We start from the raw sequence: 19,455 nt of genomic DNA, 5'->3' as shown, positions 1-19,455 counted from the left end.
GCTAGAAATAAATCCATCTGTCTATGATCAGTTGATTTTTGACAAGGGTGCTAAACTAAGTCCATTAAATGGGAAAAGAATAGCTTCTGCAATGAATAGCACTAAGACAATTAGATTTCCATATACAAAAGGATAAAATTGGACCCCTACCTCATATAATATACACAAAATAACTCAAAAGGAATCAAGACCCTAAATATAAGAGCTAAAACCATAGAACTCTTAAGGAAAATATAGAGGTAAATCGTGAGTTCTAACATACGACACCAAAACCATGAACACTGTAATAAAATGAACTGAAGTTCATTACAATTAAGAATATTGTGCATCAATCAAAGGATTATCAAGAAGGTAAAGAGGAAGCCTAAATAGGAAATATTTGCAAATCATTCATCTTATAAGGTCGTAATACCCAGAATATATATAGACCTCAACAAGCAATTAACCTAGTTTTAAAAAGGGCAGATTTGAATAGACCTTTCTCCAAAGTTGTACAAATAACCAATACCTACATTAAAAGATGCTCACCATCATTAGTTATTAAGGGAATGAATGTAAAGGAAAACCACAATGAGATCACACCTACTAGAATAGCTATGATAAAAAATTTTTAACAGAAAATCACAAGTGTTCACAAGGATGTAGAATGATAGGAATCCACATATATTGCTGGGAGGATTGTAAAACGAAGCATCCCACTGTGAAAACACTTTGGAGTTTCCTCAAAAAGGTAAATACAGGATTACCTTGACTTAACCTGCTGGGTATATACCAAAAGAAATTAAAGCAGAGATTTGAACAGATACTTGTATCCCAGTGCTTACTATTCGTGATAGCCTAAACATTGAAGTAACCCCAGTATGCATAAACAAATTAATGGATCAACAAAATATGGTATATACATAAAAGGGAATATTAACCATGAAAAGAAATAAAATTATGATACCTACTGCAGTATCAGTGAACCTGGAAAACATACTAGATGAAATAACCAGATACAGAAGATGAATGTTGTATGATCTGATTCATATGAAATATCTAGAGTTGGCAAATTCATAGAGACAGAAAGCAAATTAGAGGTTAGTACGGACTGAGAAGAATAGGAAATTGGGAGATTGTTCCTTAGTGACCACAAAGTTTCTCTTTGTGACAATGATTGCACAACTTTATGAATGTAATTAATGCTATTGAGTTGTACTTTTAACAAAATGGTTAAAATGGAAAATTTTATGTTATATATTTTTACCACAATAAAAGATAATTTTAAATAGAAATCATGGTATTCATTTTTTACCTTGTTAACAGAAACTTAAAAAAATTTATGATTTGGTCTAATAACATTATAAACTGTAGTTAACCCTTGAACATTTGACAACAGTTTACTTTAACTTTTGACTCCTCCAGACTACTAATAACCTACTGTTGGCTAGAAACCTTGATAACAATCTATTAACGCATATTTTTTATATGTATTCTATCCTGTATTCATACTATAAAGTAATCAAGAGAAAACCATAAGGAAAAGAAAATACATTTACACTGTGCTAAGCAAAGTAAGTTAGAGAAAGACAGATATCATATGATTTCACTCATATGTGGAATTTGAGAAACTTAACAGATGGACATAGGGGAAGGGAAGGAAGAGTAAGATAAAGACAGGAAGGCAAACCATACGAGACTCTTAAATACGGAGAACAGACTGAGGGTTGATGGGAGTGGAGGGGTGGAGGGTGGGTTAAATGGGTGACAGGCAGTAAGAAAGGCACTCTTCAGATGAGCACAGGGTGTCACATGTAAGAGATGAGTCACTGGGTTCTATTCATGAAGCCAACACTGCACAGTATGTTAACTAACTGGAGAATTAAAAAAATATTTTAAAAAATACATTCCTATATGTATATTTATTGAAAAAAATAACACCCCACTTGGAAGTGGCCCTACAGGATCAACTGTATATTGAAAATCGTACCAGTGTTATAGAATTATAAGTAGTCCACAACGTACTTTAACATATTCAACTGATTTTGCAGGATTTATACATTTGACTCTGGTATCCTAAAAATATAGGAGATAAAGATGACATTTAAAATCCATTGTGTATTAGCTTTTCAAGTATATTAACAGAGTAACTCTATACCTACTTTGACTGTAAAAATACCACTCCACCTCTGCTAAGGTCTATTTATATCAATCAACTTGACACTACAAATGTCTTATGTAATATGAAAACTACAGAGCTGTAAAATACCATGCTTCAACCTTTTGTCTGTTCCATCACGCATGAAGGATAGCACATATATCCTTTTTTAAAAGCATCTAGCTATATGTAAGCTGTAGGATGGGTAAGATGTAAGATGGGTAAGCTGGAAGGCATCTTACTGCCCTCATTCTTCAACTCTAGAAACTCAGTAAGAAAGGTGAAGTAATTTGCTCAGGATCACATAGTTGTTAACTAGCAGAACTGGGAATCAAACTGTCCCAGATGAGAGAGAAAGAGCTAGGTTCAAATCTTAATATAAATTACTTTACCTCCACAAACCTAATTCCCTTATCTGTAAAGTGTTGATGAATTCAATGCTTACTGCAGTGACTATAAGAATCAATTAATCAATCATGATGTATCGTCAATTGTCATTCCACTAGATTTTGAACTCTGAGCATGCAGAGTTGTTTACTGGTTTATTGGAGGGTTTAACCCAAGGCTTGGCATATGATAGATGAATTTTTCCTTTTTTAATACTGCTCTGAATAACAGTAATTCATGATAGCCACATTTTTGGTGGAGGAAAGCTTTATTATAAGGGAAAGGGAATAAAAAGACTTTAAAAATTTAGGAAACATAAAGAGGGAGAGAAGAACAAAGAAGGCTTTGCTTAATACATCAAAGCAGGTACTCAGAACATCCAACCTTGTGTCTGGGGAACGCCCCTGGTGAATAGCCAGGCTGGAGTCCCCATTGAGGGTGCTGGGCAGAACGCCCTCCCCTCAGGTGAGACTTCCAACTAACTATTCTGCCAGGGCAACATATATACTACCCATGTGTGATTTATGATTGTCATTAAGTTTGCCTAAATGCAGTCTTGAGGGAGCTGGGTTGTTGGTCTGTTTTCTCTGTTTCTCTTACCATATCTCAGGAGCCTGGGCATGTGCATATTTCTCTTCCCTCCCTGATCCATTCCAGGGGGCCAGCCTGACTCAAGGAGGTGACAACAAGTTGATCCCTCTTGGCATCAGGAACAGGAGGACCAGTTATGGTCTCAAAGCCAGATAGCACAAACCAACGAAGTCCCCTATGATTGTCTATGCGCGGCTCTGGGCAGAAATGCACGACAAGGCACACAAACAACTTCTGTACAGAACACATATTAATTTCAAAGCTCTCTGAAGTAACCTCTAAAGAATATTTTTTCTTAAGAACAAAAAATATATCTCAAATACATTCATAATAATATTCCATTCTGTCTAAAAATATATTTGGGAGGCTTGATTTGAGTGAGACATTCTCAGAAAATAGGCTAATTATTCATTCCATTTTCTGATGTGTATCTTTATATACAGGCACTCACTCATCCATCCATTCAACAAACATATTTAGTACCCAGTATAAACACTGTGAAAGTTGCTGAAAATTGAAAAAGATGTATGAGATAACTGTTCACAGGTATAGGATATGGGAGAAATTCTTCTGAGGTAAAACTGTTTTTATAAAATAGACTTTATAAAGTGGCAGAAAGAAGTACCTGTTTGAGATTCATAAATGCTGGTTCTTCTTTATAAGCTTTCTCAACCTGATTGTGACTTGGAGATTTTCTTCACAGTCTTTCTCTTTATTTTAAACAATTTGGCATTTCTCCAAGAGGACTTTCCTACCTGAAGAAAAAACGAAAGAAAGAAAATAAGTAAATAAGTCAGATTTAACTCTTTTAATTGACCTTTTTTTAATAGTTTTAAGGGTTACTCTGTGATTTTCAATCAGAATTCATAGTTATGTTGAAATATTTTCCCCTTAACTCTTAAGTACTCTGTTCCACATCATCTTAAGCTTTAGGACAACTGAGCAGCCTCTGTCTGGTACATTGATGGTTCTGTGGAGTAGGAAAAAAGATTGCTGCAGCCTCTCAAACTGATAAATACCCTGAAGTGATACACAGTATTTTGTTTGAACAATCATTTTCACTGGTAAAGTTCCATGGCATGCCTAACTTCTAAGGAGCAGGGAAGTACACAATAAACCATATACTCAGAAGGAGACCAGATTACTTGCAAAGAGCTCTAAGTGCACTACAATTGTGCAAATTTTAGTCCAACAAATTTGAAAACTTTGATAAAATGGATAATGTATAAAATTTCCAAAACCAACTCAAGGAAAACTTAGAAAACATGATGAATAGACCAGCAACTAATAAAGAAATTGATACAACTATTAAAGAACTGGTATTTACATTTTTACCCCCACACCTAAAAAGAGAATAGACCTAAATCATTTTACAAGCTAGAATTACCAAACCATCAAGATTTTAATTTTATGCACATTGTTTCAGAGAATGAAAAGGGCACAAGATTGTCAATGTCGAGAACTCTTAAGGGTCTAAGATTTACCCTATTTGCAAGCTAACAGCTTAGTCTTCATGGATTGCTTCCATGGAGCAAGCATCTTCATGGATGCTTGCAAAAAGCGTAAGATTTCTGGGTCAAAGGATGGTCTATTACTCAGAGCAGGAGCCAAAACAGCAGAATTTGTGGTGGATACCTGAGCCCTCTTTCTCACAGAGCATACAGGTAAGGCCCCAGCAGTAACTGCACACAAAGTGGAGTATGTCACAAGGAGCTCTGAGCTTATAAACTTCAATTCTTTTATAGCAGCATTGAATATGCTATATTATAAGGCTACAAATCAGACTTTGCTATAGGAATATCTTTCAAAAAATAGTACAGAACACAGGTAGTCATTACTTACATTTGCAAGATATGCAGACATACAGACCCATGTAAAATTGTCGCCTATTCGCCAACATATTTTATGAAGCCAATAAAATCATAATAAGCCAGGAAAAAATAACAGAAAACAGAAAATTATACACCAATCATTGTTACAACAGAGGCATAAAAACTCCATGTAAAATAAAGCTGAATTCATCAGTGTACAGAAACAAATATCATGAATATATGGAATTTATCGTAGGTATTAAAGGAAGGATAAAACATTGGAAAATCTATCACTTTATTACTTTAGATTTTTTAAAATTATTCAACATTTTAAAAAATCTATATAAATTCATCACATTAACAGATTAAAGAAGAAAACCATATGAACATCTTGAAAGATACAGAGAACTATTTTGACTTGACTAAATGAGTATGTTCAATATTAGCATAAGAATCCAAATTTTCTGATTTCTTGATGAGAATGATTTTCCCTGCACTGTGCTTTTTCCCCCTATAATAAAGGGGAGGGGGAAAGAAGAGGAAGTTTGTGTCTTTATTGTGTTCTTTACTTTAAAATAGCATAGTTAGAAGGTACTAATATTATTAGATTCTCTTCACACCATGTCTTAGTATCAAACTAATCATTATTAGTGTATCACCAATAGTAGGTTGTTAAGTTCATGAAAAAGTGCATGTCTGGTGCAGAAGCTTCTCAGGCCACTAACTGCAATCCAAACTCTTGGAATAAAGTAGTTGTCTATATTACATTTACCTTGACTTCTCATAATGGTTTTACGTGTACTATCTTCTAGGTTATGCATGTTAAATGAGGACAAAAACTGGTTTCAGGAGGCAAAAAATCCTAGATAATATATTAGTCTGTGGTCCTCAAAATCTCAACTTCACCTGACAAAATTTTATTCCTTCCTATTTAATTTCTCTCATTAGGCAGAAATTAAAGTTAATTTAATTCATTGATTAGAATATTTAAATTTAAATTTTACTTATTTTTCCCCTTATAGAGATGATAATTTATAAAAGATTGAGAAACACTATTTCAGACTCATAGTTTTTCAAAACAGGAATTATGTCTTAAAATAGCTTTACACCCTTAGCCACTAACAGATAGTAAATACACACTTTATAAATATTGACTAGATCTCAGAGTTTCAGTATCTGACATTCTGACATTCTGGTTAAAGTTAGTCACTGCCTTAAGGAAATCAACTCCTACTTGAAGGAAACAGAAACTATTTTGTTCAAACCATCAAGGTCAACTCATTGACTTATTTAGAAAAGATTGATGTAATATGCAGAACAAGCTCTAGCAACAAAAGGTAACTTCTTTCTCATAAGAATAGTACTAACAAAAGTAATAATAACAACAATGTAAAAAGAAAAATTCTAGGGGTGCCTGGGTGGCTTAGTCATTTAAGTGTCTGACTTTGGCTCAGGTCATGATCTCACAGTTCCTGGGTTTGAGCCCCGCGTCGGGCTCTTTGCTGACAGCTCAGAGCCTGGAGCCTGTTTCAGATTCTGTGTCTCCCTTTCTCTCTGACCCTCCCCTGCTCATGCTGTCTCTCTCTCTCTCAGAAATAAATAAAACATTAAAAATTTTTTTAAAAAGAAAAGAAGAAGAAAAAATCTAACAATCATTGAATCAGGCCTTCATAATGGACCAAGCCTGTGCTTTATGTGTATTAATTCACCTAATCTTCACAACAGCCCAATGAATCAGGTCCTTTCATTATGATCATTTTACAGTGGAATCAGTAATTAATCACTGGTTAGTGTTATGGTAATTTTTCTAATGCCATAATATATCTAATACTTACCAAGTAATGTCATCTGTAATGTGATTTTCTTTTCATCAGATTTTGATTGAGAAACTGCAGTCATCCCATCTAATTTATAGCTTTGGAAATTCCAAAATTGTTACAAAGACCTATTCACTAACTCTCCACTTAAAAAACATTAACAAATTAATATTAGGAAATGATCATTATCCACCATACCTACAAAATTTACTACCCTGAGCCATCCTGGGTCACCATCACCTTCTGGTATTCAAAGCTAGAAATTAGCACTAATGAGGCCCCTTGAAGAATGAAAGGGGCATATTCGTAGTTACACCAGGACAACAAGGGTAGACAGAGATGCCCTGTTTACAGAGAACAGCAGAGATGATGTCCCTGCTCATAATTCTTCATCTTTCATGCCATGTCTACTCTTAGCTCTACTTTTTTCTGTAGCTCTTCCATTAATACCATTATTCCTTTGACCCAAACAAGTGACACATGAATCTGAAACATCTAAGGTTGATAGATAATCCTTTAGGTCAGAAAAAATCACTTATTTCTTACATATAATAATAATTTCCATCAAAAATGCTATCTGTTCTCCAGCCTCTATTTGTAAAGAAGTTTTTGAAAAGGTGTATAAACTGCTTTGGGAATATTTGGGTTATGTATTAGGATCATTTTTGAATGTGAGAAAAACTCTTCCCACTTCCCCTCTATCATTTACCAGCATGTTATGATGGCATGTAATGTTAGCTGAGGAAAATGGGAAGTCTGGTAACATAGAAAGGCCGACTTCATTAGTTTGTTTTCTATGTATTACAATATGTTGAAAATTGCATATGCCCAGTTAAATGGATTTACATTATGTTATCTAGTTTTAGATAAACTACTAGCACAAAATAGTAAGAGACTTAATTAAAAAGAATTCTGTTAAGGGGTACTTGGGTGGCTGAGTTGATAGGGCATCTGAGTTTGGCTCAGGTCATGATCCCGCAGTTTGTGGGTTCAAGCCCTGTATCAGGTTCTGTGCTGATAGCACTGAGCCTGGAGCCTGCTTCAGATTCTGTGCCTCCCTCTCTCTCTGCCCCACCCCTGCTCAGCTCTCTCTTGCTTTCTCAATAATAAACAAGTATTAAACAAAAGAATTCTATTAAGAAATCAGATTACAGATAATACTAATAAGGCAAACAAAAAAAGTAGAGGGGATGACACATCATCCTAGTGTAAACGTTTTGTCAGCTATAAAAATAATTAAAAAACAAAATGATAGGCAGTCGGCCAAAAAACAAATTATCAAAAATCTATTTGAAATATGGCCCTCTAATGTAATCTAAAATATCATTTTATGTTTATAATCCACATAATACAAGTAAATATAATTTATAAACCAACACTGAAAATGATAAAATATTAATGAAAGTGATTGGAAAAGACACAACTAAAGAAAAAGCTATTCTATGTTCTTGATTAGAAAAATTAATATTAAGATGTCCATACTACTCAAAGCAATATAAAGATTCAACTCAAGCCCTATCAAAATACCAATGGCATTTTCATAGAAATAGAAAAAACAGTCCTAAAATTCTTATGAAACCACAAAAGAATCCCAAATAGCCAAAGCAATCTTGAGAAAGAAAAGAAAAAAAGAAAAGCATCAAAATTCCTGATTTCAAATTTTATTGCAAAGCTATAGTAATCAAAACAGCATGGTACTGGCATAAAAATAGACAGCTATACCACCAACTAACTTTCAGGAAGGGTTCCAAGGATACAAACTGGAAAAAAAAAAATAGTCTCTTTAATAAATGTTGCTGGGAAAAATGGACCCCTATCTTGTAACATACACAAAAATCTACTCAACATAGATTACAAAGTTAAATAGACCTGGAACCATAAAAATCTGCAAGAAAACACTGAGGGTAAGCTCCCTGACATCAGCTATGGCAGTGATTTCTTGCTTATCACCACAAAACTCAGGCAAAAAAAAAAAAAAATCAAAAATAAACAAGTGGGACTACCTCAAACCAAAAAGCTTTTCCATAGCAAAAGAAACAACAAAATGAAAAGGCAACCTCTATATTGGGGGAAAATATTTGCAGATCATACATCTGAGAAGAGACACTGGAAATTTGCCAAGAGAGTAGACTTTAGGTGCCTTTATATAGAATATGTTTTACAACTTAAATATGTACAATTTTTATTTTAAAATGTAAAATAAAACATACAAACAGTAATCTGGAATTGTCCATCATCAAAGAAGTGTGACTATAAATAACCGTACTAATACCCAAGTGAGTGTAACCTTGCCATCAGAATAAGCAGCCTGATCTAGAGCCCAATTTTTAACATTTTTTCCATTGTTAAAAATGGATGAACCAGAATCTGCTTCAAGCTTGAGCCTCAGAGACCCTTTATCACCAGTTACTAGCAACTACCAAATATGCAAGCTCTAAATAATTAGCATGCACATATTTAAAAAAAAAAAGACAAATATTCCATAAGGAGATACAATATTTCTCAGAAATATTTTCATTTAGTCATAAAAGAACTATCACTTTTTTTTAAGGTGGGTGCTGACAGTTTATTTTCTTGGCTTTTTTTATTCTGCCTCAAAATATTAATGTTGTACCCTGGGAGATTAGATATTTTGGATTTCCTCATTTGAGACCTTCATTTGAGGTGTATTGCGTGTATCTCCCTGTCCTAAAATCCCTTTACTTCTCTCCTGCCATACCCTGTCCTTCTTTCAGATCTCTATAGGTGCAGATCTACCCATAGCTTCTGTAGACGGAGTAGAAGTGTCTGTTACACTGCCTGAATACAGTAGGCTATAATGTCTGAAAAATGTCTGGCTAGGGGCGCCTCAGAACAAATGGGCCTTTAGCTTTGTCCAGGGAAGCCATGCAGAAGAATGGCTCCCTTAATAAGGTGGAAGGAAGGCTGGGTCAGAGTGTTTGTAAGGTCTCTGTACCCTCTGGGATGGCACTTCTGTGCCTGTTACACAGAGCTAGGAATGGGGCTGTAGCCACACTGGAGTCTACCACTGGCCACCCCAAGTCCACGAGCCTGTACTGTCAATGAGGGGCCTGTGCCATGCATACCTGTGAGTTTTCAAGGTCCATGGCTTCTGGCTCCCTGGTGGAACTTTGCCGGCTAGTGGGTAGTTGTTAGTTGCATTCGAGGCTGAGGTTCCAGGAGCTTTCTTTGATCTGCAAGGATACATTCACCCAAGTGTACAAACACCAGGATCCCACAAAAATGATCCTATCACCCTCTGATCATCCTGGCCTGAGAATTAGGAACCAGGATCCACATGTCTACAAGACATGCTCCTGGCACTTGTAGGCTGCTTGCAGTTGTGGTGCTGTTCAACCTCAGGCACTGCCTGGCAACTGCCTTCAAGGTAGAGACAAAAAAAAATCCATAGAATACATAATAATGCAAATGGCCCTTTGGCCTGATCAGCTAAAATTGGGTCTCAGCACTTAGAACATCTTGGGTGTTTTATGCTTTCCTGAAACGCGCTGCATTTAGGACCCCACCTCCCAAAAAATGTCTGCTGCACACTGTGTCAAGTCCCCCTGCACACGTTTCCTTATGCTGTAAGGTAGTTCTCAAACAATGCCAGCTGAAAACTGGAACTGAAGAGCCACCAACTGTCTGGGAAGGATCCCATGGTGTTTCCATTAGATGGTCCTTTTGTTTATATAGATGATATTTTCTTTAGCTCAAGCCAGTGGTTTTTCTGGTACTGAAACATAAGCACTGACAAACACACTCACACCTACCTCATTAAGTGCTAGTTGACTGTATTTAATTCCTGGTATAAATCAGTCCCTGTACCAAACACTTCTGTTTGGATTCCATTGTCTTCTTATAGGACACATAGTTCCCTTTCAGAGCCCTGGGTGGCAAAAGGATATATTAGGGGATTTTTGGTCTGTTTGTATTTTTTTGTATGTTTGATAGTTGGTTAGTTTTGTAATTTGCTGGCACTTGGAGTTCAATAAAATACCTGGTTGCATTTTTTATGTAATCTTCCTTTCAACCACCGATGTGACTTTAACCATAGAAGGAAGTTATATTTTTAAAATACCTTTTAATGAAATGTGAAATGGTACTTCCTGTTTCTGTTGTTTTCACTTACATGATTTTCTTCATGTACTCCCATGTTAGTGGAATTGTCTTCTCCTTCTCCCAGCTTCTTAAGTAGTGTTTTCATTTTAGAGCTCATGTCTCTCCTGACGTTCCCTGCAAGGAGCAGTCAAGAGCATGAAAAACCAGCTAGAGCCAATCAATACACAACCAGCTAGAGCCAGTCAATACACAAAGCGATGGAATCTAACAAAGAACAAAGTATTTTCTGTAAGTGAAAAGTAGAGAGGCCTCACTCACTCTTAGATTGGAAATAGAATCATGTCTATCGCACGAGTACCTGGTAGCATCTCGACTTAGGCACCGTGACGTGTCCCATGCATTTTCTTCAAGGTTGTTACAACATCGTCACTTACTTTTCAGTTTTCCTTTTTACACAGCAACTTCCTTAAGTAGGCCCATGCTTTCAAATTTATAAATATTAAAGCTAAATTTTTTCAAAGACCTACTGTTTTCTCTGTGCAGTTTATTCACTGCTGAAACAACAGACATTTTTCTTATAGAATTTTGCTCAAAGATTTAACAGTGAAATTCTTAAGGTACAAGATAAAGGTTAAGTTAGAGATCAGGAGTTACAAAGAGCACTTGTGAAAATAAAACCTGAGTAAGTTTAAATTTAGAAAATGCTATCATGTGAAAAAATACTTAAAAATTGTGAGGATCAGATGTAATCAAGTTATTAGAAGGTATAGATGAGAAATCAGGAGACCCAAAGAGATCAAATAACTTACCCAAGAAAGTGACAGATCGAGGCTCATCTCCTGATTCCATATCCCATACTCTGCTAATTTTACTGTCCCTGCCCTAAAGACCCTTAACTAAAAGAGACTTCTGATAGTTGTTATCACGGGGAAAATAAAAAATAAAAAATAAAAAAAAAAAAACAAAATCACCTGTCAGGAATACAACCTACCACTTAATGGAATCAAGATATGCTCTGTTCATGGTATGAGTGTTCATAATGGAGCTTCCTTTTTGAGCACCCATCTGAATTCAGTGACTGTTAAGATGTGTTCATGTGTCTTCTAGGTTTCCACAGACGTGCAGCCCCAGTTACAAGGAGGCAGTTCCCACATGGTGCACACAGAATGGATTATCTGCACTTTGAGGATGACAGCCGTGGATGGTGGTTTGACATGGATATGGTGATCATCTATATTTACTCAGTGAACTGGGTCATTGGATTCATTGTTTTCTGCTTTCTTTGCTATTTTTTCTTTCCGTTTTAGGAATTTTCATACTTTACTGCAGTTGAACAGTCACAAATGATATAGATAACAATTAAACATTTTTAAAATGTGAAGTTTTTATAATGTTGCATTATATAAATTGTTGGTGTTTATAGAAAGTCTGAGAATAATGGACTTATTAATGTTTTTCATGTAACAAACTAAAGTTTATTCAGGAGCTAGTCTGTCTAGCACTTAGCAGTGATGCACTATTGATTTCATAGTCTCTCTTGGTTTAGGATTTATGGGCTCTAATTTTACAATACCAGTTTTATACTTAATTATAAAGACTGAGGTTTTCCCTTCATGTAAAAATACAAAATGAAATTATAACCTGGGTAGATAGTATCTTTACTGATAAAATATTTAGTCAATCACCACTTATTCTTGGGCAAATTATGTGCACTAAAGATAAGTTATATTTCCTGGGAACTAATCTAGCAGGGTATATTCAGTTTTGGTTCCCAATGATCTCTTCTTATTTCCTGTTCTGTTATCAGGAAAGCTGGCTCTTCTTTTACATAGACATAATAATAGCTAGCATTAGTGCAACATTTTTAATTATTATAAATACAGAGTAGTAAATGCAAAATATCTGAGACCAATCCCCACCAATAAAAACAGAAATATATTAACTTTCCGAATTGCTGGATTACTCACTTGGGGAAATAAAAAATTTACCAATTTTCTGTAGTCTAAAAGAGCAGTGCATGTCCAGAATGTATCTAATTTAGTGATTTAACACAGAGATGGTCAAATATACTGTAAATGTGCAATAAAGAGTGGCTTTTAAATTTTTTTCTTTGTTTAAGGTGATTTAATATCTGGAATAAGGAATTATTATTAATAGGCTTATGGATATATACAAAGAAAACCTGACATTGTTTAAATTTCTACGGTATTATAAGCCTTGGAATTCGTTTTTACCTTTATTTAAAAAAAAAGGAAATCTGAATCATCCCAATATAGGAAACAATTAGGGCAAGCATCCCAGTTTCAAAAATAAGAACACTAAAGCACAAAGAAGTAAGCTTACTTATTTCAGTCCCTCATGTGGTCTTTGTGTAGCCCGTGAGGACAGTTAGGAACTGCCCCTCCAGCACTCCTATACTGTGTCATCATATTTGTGATCATGCAGTCAGCATATTTTATACAAGGTAAGTGAACCGGTCATGGCACTTAAAAAAAATCTCATCACCATCCAAACCAACTGTGGCTGACGAGGCTTCAAGAGTTCGGTCTAGGAAAAGTCCAAATTTGCCCTAATAACTACCAACTGTATTTGACTAAAAACACTTATCTGATGGTATGTGATGTTCTGAAAAATAGGATAGAATGATACAGTGAAAGAAAAGAACAGTGTACACTAGATATCAAATCTAGAAAGCAGAAAACTACATACAGTTTAGAAACATCAATTTTTTGCTCATGTATTAAAATATATGTCAGTTATGCTGTAGCCTAGTGACATATAACTAATATCTTAGTAAAAAATGGTGACAAAGCTCAGTATTACCTTACAGAAATAAAAATCGTTATTTGCAATCACTAACGTATTGTTCAAAGTGAAGGCAAATTAACAAAACACCTGTGGGGGGACAGTATTTTAGTAAGTTTAAAATGAATTCCAGCCATTTCCCAAGCAATTCCTGGCTTACCATCTCTAGCAAATATGCCTTCATTCTTTCCTAAATTTAAAAGTTGATTCTAATTACATGTGAAGCAAAGTAGGTAGTACAATAGATACAGATTTCTCAGAGAAACGGATTTGATTCCTAATATGTGTTTATTCACTCAGTGACAATATGAGTTTATAGAGCTTTATCTACAAACTAAATACAATTAAAATCACTCCCTTAAGAACAATAAATACCCTTAAAGAAAAGAAAGCATAGTCTAGAAGAACACTCTAAATGGATTGATTATATATTGAATCTTAATAACTTGATCTAAGAATTACATCATTTGGCATATTAAAATTAAAAGTAAATTTAGAAAATTATAAATTGCCAATTTTACTTTAAGATATTTAAATTGTATGCAAATGGAGCTAAAAGCTGCCAAGTATTAAGAGGAGCAGTGTTCCCTAGAGCTACAGTTTATTCGAAGCCAGATAAAACCCGAGATGAAAAGAAACCATTTATTTATGGTATCTATCACACAGTAGCCACCAACAGATAATTAATAAATTTATAAATACATGTATGAGCTTTAGAGTGACAAAACATTGTATATTCTTCTTCTTTAGTGTCTTTCACAGTATCAATCACGCAGAAACTCATTTTCCAATAAAGAACAAAGGGAAAAAAGAAAAATCCTAAAACTAATCAAGTATAATATTTGCCCTAATTAATATTATCTAATAGGTTTAATTTTCTGAGTTATGTCTCACTCTCAACACTTTCTATTTCTCCTGAGCTTAATTACTGTGAAGGTTAATTTTAAATACTCTCACACATGCATTTAAAAAAATGCCCAAACTTAAGGTACATTTTTTAATTCTTTCAGCAGGTAATTTATTGCTTGATTAAAAAAGAAAAATTCACAAACCAAGATGAGTTCTTTTTATACTCAGCAGAAGCGAGAGGAATCTAAATTAGACAAAATGTAAAAGGATTCAGAATTTGTTATACAAAGACCCTACCACTTTGAATCACCAAATTCACTAACGGGGTAGAAAAAAACCCTAATATTTCTCAGCCTGCTATATTACTAATGCCACTCTAGTATTAAAAGCTAAGTAAAACAACAAAGCCAGTATCACTTTAGTTTTTGCCTTAGAATCTTGCTTCCAAGGTACTCGGAATGGCAGGACCAAAAAAAAGCCAATTAATGAAATTATCACTTGAGTGTCCTCTGTATGTCTAAATGAAGACAGATTTTTAAAAACTTGATTTTATCTGGATCATGTGTTAAGGAATGCCTTAGAGAAGAGAATACTCTGATTATATGCAATGACAATTAGTCTTTGACTCTTCATAAATTTCTGCAGTTGAAGGCAGAGGACATTGTCATACTGTATGGTGTTCCGAAGATTCTGAATATTTTATGCTCAACTTTAACTTTCCTGAAAAGTTTCTGATTTTCAGTAATTCTCAGTGTATACATTCAGCATGTTGTATCAGTGTATGGTTTCCCCCCAGGATGCATTTATTTTCCTTTTTTTGTTGAAGACAACACCTATAAGAAGAATTGCTTGTATACGTTTCAGTTTTTACATACATCTTATGAGGAACATCATTAAGAAATATCTTTAAGCCATGTTTAACATCCTGTGGGAACAGTATGTATCTACTTCAATGTGCATTTATCTTATAATTATGCTTCTTTTACAGGGTCAGAAAAACAAATACTTTTGCATTCACACTTCTGTTTATGATCTTTCACATCGCGCAAAAGATATACTTTGAGAATCGTTGGTCTTTTTCAACACTTCTAAAAATAGTTATTGAACTATTATCAAGTTTATGGTTACTTTTCCTTATATACATAACCATCAATAAATTAAGTGCTGTTAAGACACAGTCCTCTTAGTTTTTTCTTACTCTCACATTTTTCTAAGTCTAAACCTCATCCAAAGAATATCTAGTAAATACACAGACTGCCCAGTAAAATGCATTTTTGTTACCGGTAAGAAACAAAGGAAGTGTTTTGTTACTGATAAGAAACATATGCATAAGAAATGATACTGCTCTTGTAAGAACTGGGTTAATATTTTAATTGCTTTAATTATGTCACCTTGTCTACCAACAAAACCATAAAAAGGAAAAGGCAAGTGAGAAAAGATAACATCTATTTTTGAAACCACTCTTAGATACTTCGTTGGTCACATTACCCTGTCTCCTCAATACTCTGTGAATAAAATGATGTTAACCTCATATTACAGATGAGGATGAGAAGTAATGTGACCAAAGTCACACAAAGTTAGAAGTGATTAATAGTGCAAAAGGAGCACTGGGAATAAGAGATGATATGAATTAAGAATGCGGGAATGGACTACTTGCTTTTTGTCTATAACACCTTTCACTGCTTATACCAATGGAAAACTTGGTGTCTATAGGACACTATTCCATACCCAATACTGTATTTGGTAAGAGCTTTCATCTCGTGTCCCAGCAAAGGTTTGTGGTACTTACCTTTATTAAGAAGGATTCTGAGGTTACATCTTGGCACCATGAGGAAGAGAGTGCTGTGATCCACTAGCAATGCCCCTCAAATATGTGAGGGTAGCAAAGTGATGGGGAAGTATCGATCCAGGTGAGGTATTTGGATAGGGGGCAGAAAGTCATCTAGGTTTTAGAAGCAGGTCTTACCATTTGTTGAGGGGGAAAAGAAAAGTGTAGCTAAGTAACTATAAGTAATAACATGATATATACTGTTATGAAACAAAATAGTAAACTATAGTCCTTTACTTTTCATTTTGACTTAGAAGACTAATAGGTACCTAGTTGTGAATTACATAGATTTTTAAAACATAATGGTGTAGTCACAATGTAAGTTAATTTTCTCATTTAGAAAAATTTTAGCCCATCATTTAAGAAAAAAGTATATAGGGGGCGCCTGGGTGGCTTAGTCGGTTAAGCATCCGACTTTGGCTTAGGTCATGATCTCGCAGTTCGTGGGTTCGAGCCCCGCGTCGGGCTCTGTGCTGACTGCCAGCTCAGAGCCTGGAGCCGGTTTCAGAGTCTGTGACTCCCTCTCTCTCTGACCCTCCCCTGCTCACGCTGTCTCTCTCTCTCTCCTAGAAATAAATAAAAATATTTAAAAAAAAAAAGTATATAGGGGTATCTGGGTGGCTCAGTCTCTTAAGCATCCAACATTGGCTTTGGTTATGATCTCACAGTTCATAAGTTTGAGCCCCACGTCAGGCTCTGTGCTGACAGCTCAGAGCCTGGAGCCCACTTCAGAGTCTCCTTCTCTCTCTGCCGCTCCTCCTCACCCCCTCAAAAACAAATAAGTGCTAAAAAAAATTAAAAAAAAAGTTTTTAAAGTACACAGTCCTGATTCACAAGTTCTGCAGGACTAAATAGGTGCTGCTGGTAAGGTCCATTCAGAGCCCAATATCTAAAGGTAAGAAGTAGAGTCTAACAACCTAGATCAAAAGTCAGACTCAGCATTACTTCTTAACCCTTCATATACCTACATTAAATCTTGTTCAAGTGCATATTTTTCAGGTGTGGGGTAGGTTCGAGTCTCTGCACTGCTGATAAGTTGCCTGGCAATCCGGATCTGCCGACCCATGAGCCACACTGAGAAAAACAAGGAACTTAAAAAGTCATAAATGAAAAGAAGGCAATGAATCTTGCATTCCTGTCATCTAAAACGTGTTCCCAAAAGATAAATTTCTCATTGTTTTGGCATTTCAGAATTGTACTATACCAGTTATGAGAATATGGGAATTATAGTGAATTAAGGTATAAATACTTTTATATCAATATTGAAGTAAGCTCCTGAAATTACCTGTTGGGTTTTTAAGTCTAGGCAGCAATATGTCAATAGTTTATTTAAAATCAACAAATCAAACTTTTCTCCCTTTTTTTAGAAAAAAAATATTTCTCCTCTTTTCCCTATTTTCTCCCATTACCCACCCTTTGACCATAATATCTTTATCTAGAATCTACTTGAGTAGAACAAATGTGAAATTATCCTTAAAACTAATAATACCACATCTGCAAATAAAGTATACAGTTACATTTCTTTTTACCCCAAACTCTTACTGTTCATTATAATTGCAAGAATCAAGAAAACTCATTATCATCCTTGGTTAGATGACTAAAATTTATTTAAACTTTCTTTCCTCAGAGGCACCTGGGTGGCTCAGTCGGTTAAGCGTCCAACTTTCGCTTAGGTCATGATCTCGCGGTTCGTGGGTTCGGGCCCCGCGTCGGGCTCTGTGCTGACTGCCAGCTCAGAGCCTGGAGCCGGTTTCAGAGTCTGTCACTCCCTCTCTCTCTGACCCTCCCCTGCTCACGCTGTCTCTCTCTCTCTCTCTCTCTCCCTCCTAGAAATAAATAAACATTAAAAAAAATTTTAAAAAAAACTTTCTTTCTTCATTTTCATCACCTGTAACACTTTCATTAATAAAACAGTCCTTCACAGGATTCCTTTAGGATAAAATTCAGTTTACCAGAAAATTAGCAAACAGATCTAAAAGTTCTTTGAGGAACAGTTTATGCATAGACAAAGCAGTATTTACCAATTATTCAGAAATAGCTAAGTTGTTTAAGCTCTCTTAGTTTGTTTTTTCATTTATAAAAAGGAAAGGAAAAACATGTATTATGGATTAAGAGATAATGCCACTGAAACCAAGCACTCAGTAAATGTGTCTCCCTTTCCCTTTCCCTTATTTAAAAACTTAACTTTGAAAAAGGCCATAGGAAAGTTTTTATTTTCTACAGGATGTTAGTAAGGTACAAAGGCCTTATTATTGTTCATGCACAATTAAAGTCCTTTTTTTCCCAAAGATTTTTTTTTTAAGTAATCTCTACACCCAGCGTGGAGCTTGAACTCACAACCCTGAGATCAAGAGTTTCATGCTGTACCAACTGAGTCAGCCAAGCACCCCACAACTATAGTCCTTAGTTACCACCAACTAAATCTTACATTCCCTTAAGCTGACAGCCAAAGAACATAGAATAGAAAAAAACTGAGTCATTAAGTGGGCCCTTAGGCAGAACTGGATGATAAATCAAGTTTCCTAACTAATGGAATCAAAGGCTGTTTCTCTTCCTTCATGGGTCCTACTTTGTTTGAACCAAAGACTTAGGAACATCATGGTACATGGCCACACCAAGAAAAATATTTTACTGAGAACCTAAAGAAATTATGCTAAATATTTATCATTTTGGCATTTGTTTTCTTAACATTTAAAATCATACCAGTGATATCTACCTAGAAAATTTGAATCACTGTGTCCTTTCTTGTAGCATTTAACATACAAAAGTACTTTATTACCATAAACTCAATCCTCAAATAGTGCTCCTATTCATTTTTTTCACTTATACCTTTTAGATAGAGCAAGCCATTCCATACTGATTCAGAGGAAAGGGAGCCTCATTTTACTTACAGTTTTGTGTAACAGTACTATAAACTTAATAATCTAGCTAGTAAATCATAACATTTACTCAGAGACGTCACTGAGTTATATCTCTGGTCATAAACCTCAGAATATCATACCAAATTATCCTTGAGGTCAAACAGCCCTTATTAGATTTATTTCAAAAATATTTTAATTATTTGATTTTAGAGAGAGAGCACAAGCAGGGGAGAGGGGCAGAGGGAAAAGGTTGAGAAAGACTCTTAAGCAGGCTCGGCTCAGTGCAAAGCCTCACATGGGGCTCAGT

The 19,455-nt window shown here is 35.1% G+C and overlaps 1 protein-coding gene across 1 annotated transcript in view; it reads left to right on the top strand.

Annotated features, from left to right (window-relative positions):
- RNF180 (ring finger protein 180) overlaps positions 1–12,910 on the top strand; it is a 150,145-nt gene extending 137,235 nt beyond the window's left edge. The window contains exon 5 of the mRNA XM_077773547.1: positions 11,913–12,910. Within this exon, the coding sequence (XP_077629673.1) occupies positions 11,913–12,112 (200 nt within the window). The 3' untranslated portion in view covers positions 12,113–12,910. The remainder of the gene's footprint in view (positions 1–11,912) is intronic.
- The last annotated feature ends 6,545 nt before the right edge of the window (positions 12,911–19,455 follow it).

Source organism: Crocuta crocuta, unplaced genomic scaffold (assembly GCF_008692635.1).
Source record: "Crocuta crocuta isolate KB4526 unplaced genomic scaffold, BGI_CrCroc_1.0 scaffold383, whole genome shotgun sequence".
Lineage (NCBI taxonomy): Eukaryota > Metazoa > Chordata > Mammalia > Carnivora > Hyaenidae > Crocuta > Crocuta crocuta.
This window is presented reverse-complemented; position numbering and strand designations above follow the sequence as displayed.